Source organism: Chiloscyllium plagiosum, chromosome 2, assembly GCF_004010195.1.
Source record: "Chiloscyllium plagiosum isolate BGI_BamShark_2017 chromosome 2, ASM401019v2, whole genome shotgun sequence".
Classification (NCBI taxonomy): domain Eukaryota; kingdom Metazoa; phylum Chordata; class Chondrichthyes; order Orectolobiformes; family Hemiscylliidae; genus Chiloscyllium; species Chiloscyllium plagiosum.
Window position 1 is genome coordinate 17,639,937 of NC_057711.1, and position 4,415 is coordinate 17,644,351.

The 4,415-nt window shown below is 42.4% G+C and overlaps 1 protein-coding gene across 5 annotated transcripts in view; it reads right to left on the reverse strand.

The window, feature by feature from the left end:
- Positions 1 to 824: 824 nt before the first annotated feature.
- The window catches only part of asb5b (ankyrin repeat and SOCS box containing 5b), a 61,329-nt gene continuing 57,738 nt past the window's right edge, over positions 825 to 4,415 (reverse strand). For all 5 annotated transcript variants that reach the window (XM_043704784.1, XM_043704792.1, XM_043704807.1 and 2 more), the window contains one exon: positions 825 to 1,655. In XM_043704784.1, the coding sequence (XP_043560719.1) occupies positions 1,528 to 1,655 (128 nt within the window). In that variant the 3' untranslated portion in view covers positions 825 to 1,527. The remainder of the gene's footprint in view (positions 1,656 to 4,415) is intronic.

A 4,415-nucleotide genomic window follows, 5' to 3' on the forward strand; every position in this document is an offset into this window, starting at 1 on the left:
TCAGACTTCCAAAACCAACTTACTGAAGTCGGACATTTCACAGATAAGGCTGCAGGGCACGAATAGCCAGGAGTGAAAAGCAATTATGACTGTAAACTGATAACAGCCCAGAGCAATTCCACGGAACTAGGAGAACTATTCTTGCTCCTGTTTGGATCCACATAAAGGTAAGTGAAAAAAGAACAAGTATAATTTTACAGACCACTAGTTTGGCCTTAAGTGGACCTCGAGGCAACAATTGTAGGTCACGTCTAACCCATACTGAATCCTTCAGCGGTTTTTGACATATTTAGCATTGGCACCATAAAACATAGTCCTTGATGAGCACACTCGACAGGCCTGACGGTTGAATGAGGTGAAATGCAAAAATGCTAAAAGTGCTGGAGAAACTCAATGATGCAGGCAGCACCCGTGAAGAGAGAAACAAAGTTGATGTTTCAAGTCGAATATGACACTCCTTCAGAAATGAGAGGGGCTGGAAATGTGATGGTTTTTATGCTTCCAGATAAAGGGACAGTGGAGCAAGTGGAAGGGTATCCTGGAGCAAAAGGCAAAGGGAATGCCAATGGTAGTAGAGAAAAGATATAGATGAAGAGTAGGTATTAATGGTGGCTGCTGATAGCCAAACATAGGTCAGGGTGGCATGGTGGCACCCTTGGGCAACTGTCTGTGTGGAATTTGCACATTCTCCTCATGTCTGTGTAGGTTTCCACCAGATGCTCCAGTTTCATCCCACAGTTCAAATATGTTCAGGTGGATTAGCCACAGGAAATGCAGGGTCACAGGGAGAGGGTCGGGGTGTGGGTCTGGGTGGGCTTCTCTTCGGCAGGTCAGGGTGTGGACTCGATGGGCTGAATGGCCTGCTTCCACACTGTTAGGGTTCTTTGATCTGATCTGTTGAGACCCAATTCATACAAAGAAGACATTAGGAAAGAGGGTATTCAGAGAAGAAGGAGAAGAAAAAATTCATAATTTGAAGAACTACATTCCATTCAATTCCAAGGAAGTGTCACATTGAACTCAGACATTAGCTCTGTTTCTATCTCCTCAGATGCTTTCAGACCTGCTGAGTACTTCCAGTTTGTGCTTCAGATCTCCAGAAAAGGCAGCACATTGTTTTTACTTGAACAGTGTAGCTATCCAGGCAATTACAAGTCTCCATGGGGGTAAAGCTCAGGTTTGGGAGGTTAAACCCAGGAACTGGTGTGACCACTCACACCTAATTTTGCACCAAAGCAACAGGCAAGATGGGGATGAATTTCCCCTCCCAATCATTGCTTGCACGTAAGAAAGGGAGAAATTCAATGGTGTCATTGGGACTGATGCTAATCCAATTTGTTTCATCATACAGTACTACATTCTTAGCTGCCCAGACAAAGACAACAGCCTACAAAAACAGGGATTACAATGGGTAGCCATTGCACTACATATAGACAGGTTTAACACATGCTCTATATACAGAAAAGAGCAGAGCCAAGATCTGAAACCATCTTCCTATGCAGACTGTTGGATTCAAAGGGAAGTAGGTTACTTATGCTGCAAGAAGTCCTTCAGTAGTTTGGGTAATTCCAGCTGTGGAATGAACTGTAAGCGGGCTCTCCCGAGACAACCTCGAACACACAGGCGGCACAACTGACACAGGGAGCTTGGTGTTGCTGTAATTAAAACATTCTGAGGTTAAGTAGCAGCCAGAAAATGATGACATATACATTTGTCATGCAGCATGATCACAACATTGGTATGCTGGAACACTGAAAGTCTGACAGCGCCACCCAGAAATAAATAGGATTGTAAGATGCCCATCTCTGATAGTCATTAACATTGGAATTCTCTCATTAGACTTCTCTGCCCCTTTGCCCTCCTTTAAAACTCTCCTAAGCCCTATCCTGTTAATCTAATATGTACTTACATGATTCAGAATCAAACCTGACTTGACCACCTTTGGATGTTACATTACTTTAAAAGCTCTATTTAAAAGCTAGATCAAATGTTAATTTAACATCTATAATTGATGATTTCATCGAATTTTATTAACCAAATATGTTCAGGTTTAAATTCAAGGATGTTACACTCCATTCATAAGCATTATTTAAAAGCTAGATCAATTGTTAACTGTAAACTTGTGATTGACAGATCTAATAGATTTTTATGAACCAACTGTGTTTAGTAGAAATTTAAGGATGTGGACTTAGGCCGCAGATCAGGCATGATCTCATTGATTGACTGAATAGGTTTGAGGTCTAAATGACCAATGTTCTAAACTCTTTTATGAAAACTTTCCTGCTTCATGTGCCATTCCCTTTGCAATAAATAACATTTTATTTGCCTTTCCTGATCACTTGCTGCACCAGCATACTAACTTTATATGATTTATGTAACAGGGCACTCAGATCCCTCAGTACTACTGAGCCCTGAAATCTCCTTCTATTCAAATAGGATACGGTTTCTTAATTCTTCCTGCAAAACTGGACACATTCACTTTACACATGTAATATTCCATCTGCCAAATTTTGCCCATTCACTTCATCTGTCTCTATCCCTTTGTAGACTCTCTCTCATTTTGACAACTTATTTTCCTCAGTATCTTGGTTTCAGTGGCAAACGTAGCTACCATATATTCAGTCCCTTCACCCAAGTCACTAATATAGATTGCAAATAGTTGATAACCTAGCACTGATCCCAGTGACAGTCCATGAGTTACTGAGTGGCAAACCAAAAAAGAACCATTTATCTCTAAATACTGCTCCTAATGGCTAACTAATCCTTTATCCATGCTCATATTTTACCTCCATACACTGTTATCTTGTGAAACAACTTTTGGTGAGGGACATTATCAAATGCCTTTTGGAAATCCAAGCATGTGTTAACCTCTATCCACTATGAATGTTACTTCCTCACAAGCTTATTTCAATGTGCATTTACGATCATGAAGCCATGTTGGCTCTTCCTGATCACATCATCTTTTTCAAAGTATCCTGCTATAAATTCCTTCATAATAGATTTTTGAAACTTCTCTGTGACAGATGTTAAGCTGACTGGCTTTCCTGCTGTCTACATCCCTCGCTGCTTGTTAAATTTGTCTTCCTCTATTCTATGGGAAGTGTATGTCCCTGATAAGGACAGCATTTATTGCCCATCCCTGACTTTTCATTGGAATTTAGAAGAATGAAGGGGAATCTTATAGAAACATACAAAATTATGAAGGGAATGGATGAGGTAGAAGCAGAGAAGTTGTTTCCACTGGCGGGTGAAACTAGAACTAGGAGGCAAAGCCTCAAAATAAGGGGGAGCAGATTTAGGACTGAATTGAGGAGGATCTTCTTCACCCAAAGGGTTGTGAATCTGTGGAATTCCCTGCCCAGTGAAGCACCTGAGGCTACTTCATTAAATATTTTTAAGGCGAATATAGGCAGATTTGTGAACAGTAAGGGAATTAAGAGTTATGGTGAGTGGTAAGTGGAGCTAAGTCCATGGAAAGATCAGTCATGATCTTATTGAATGGAGGAGCAGGCCAGATGGCCTACTCCTGCTCCTGGTTCTTATGCTCTTGGACTTGCCATTTCTCGAGGGCAAAGTCAGAAGTCACATGATACCTGACAAAGGAGCAGCATTCCAAAAGCTTGTGATCTCAATTTAATTCGTATTCAGATAAAGCTGTTGGACTATAACCTGATGTTGTGTGACTTCTGATTTTGTCCACCGCTGTCCAACACCAGCACCTCCACATCTTTTCTAGAGGGTAGTTAACAGTTTAGCCACGTTGCTGTGACACTGGAGTCATCTATAGTTCAGACCTGATAAGGATTTCTCTTCCTTAAGGAGACAAGTGAATCAGATGGATTATAACAGAAATTAATGAGCGTTTTCATAGTCACTATTACTGTGATTAATTGTACATCCAGAATTATCAATTGAATTGTAACTCTGCTGGAAGCCTTGGTGGGAATTGATACCTTTGTCTCAAAAGTATTCCACAACTACACTGGCCCCATCCCCCACCTTTTCCTCCGCTACATCGATGACTGTATCGGCGCCGCCTCGTGCTCCCACGAGGAGGTTGAACAGTTCATCCACTTCACCAACACCTTCCACCCCGACCTCAAATTCACCTGGACAGTCTCAGATTCCTCCCTCCCCTTCCTCGACCTTTCTATTTCTATCTCAGGCGACCGAATCAACACGGACATCTACTACAAACCGACCGACTCCCACAGCTACCTGGACTACACCTCCTCTCACCCTGCCCCCTGTAAAAACGCCATCCCATTCTTCCAATTCCTTCGTCCCCGCCGCATCTGCTCCCAGGAGGACCAGTTCCAAAAACGTTCAACCCAGATGGCCTCCTTCTTCAAGGACCGCAATTTCCCTCCCAACGTGGTCGACGATGCCCTCCACCGCATCTCTTCCACTCCCCG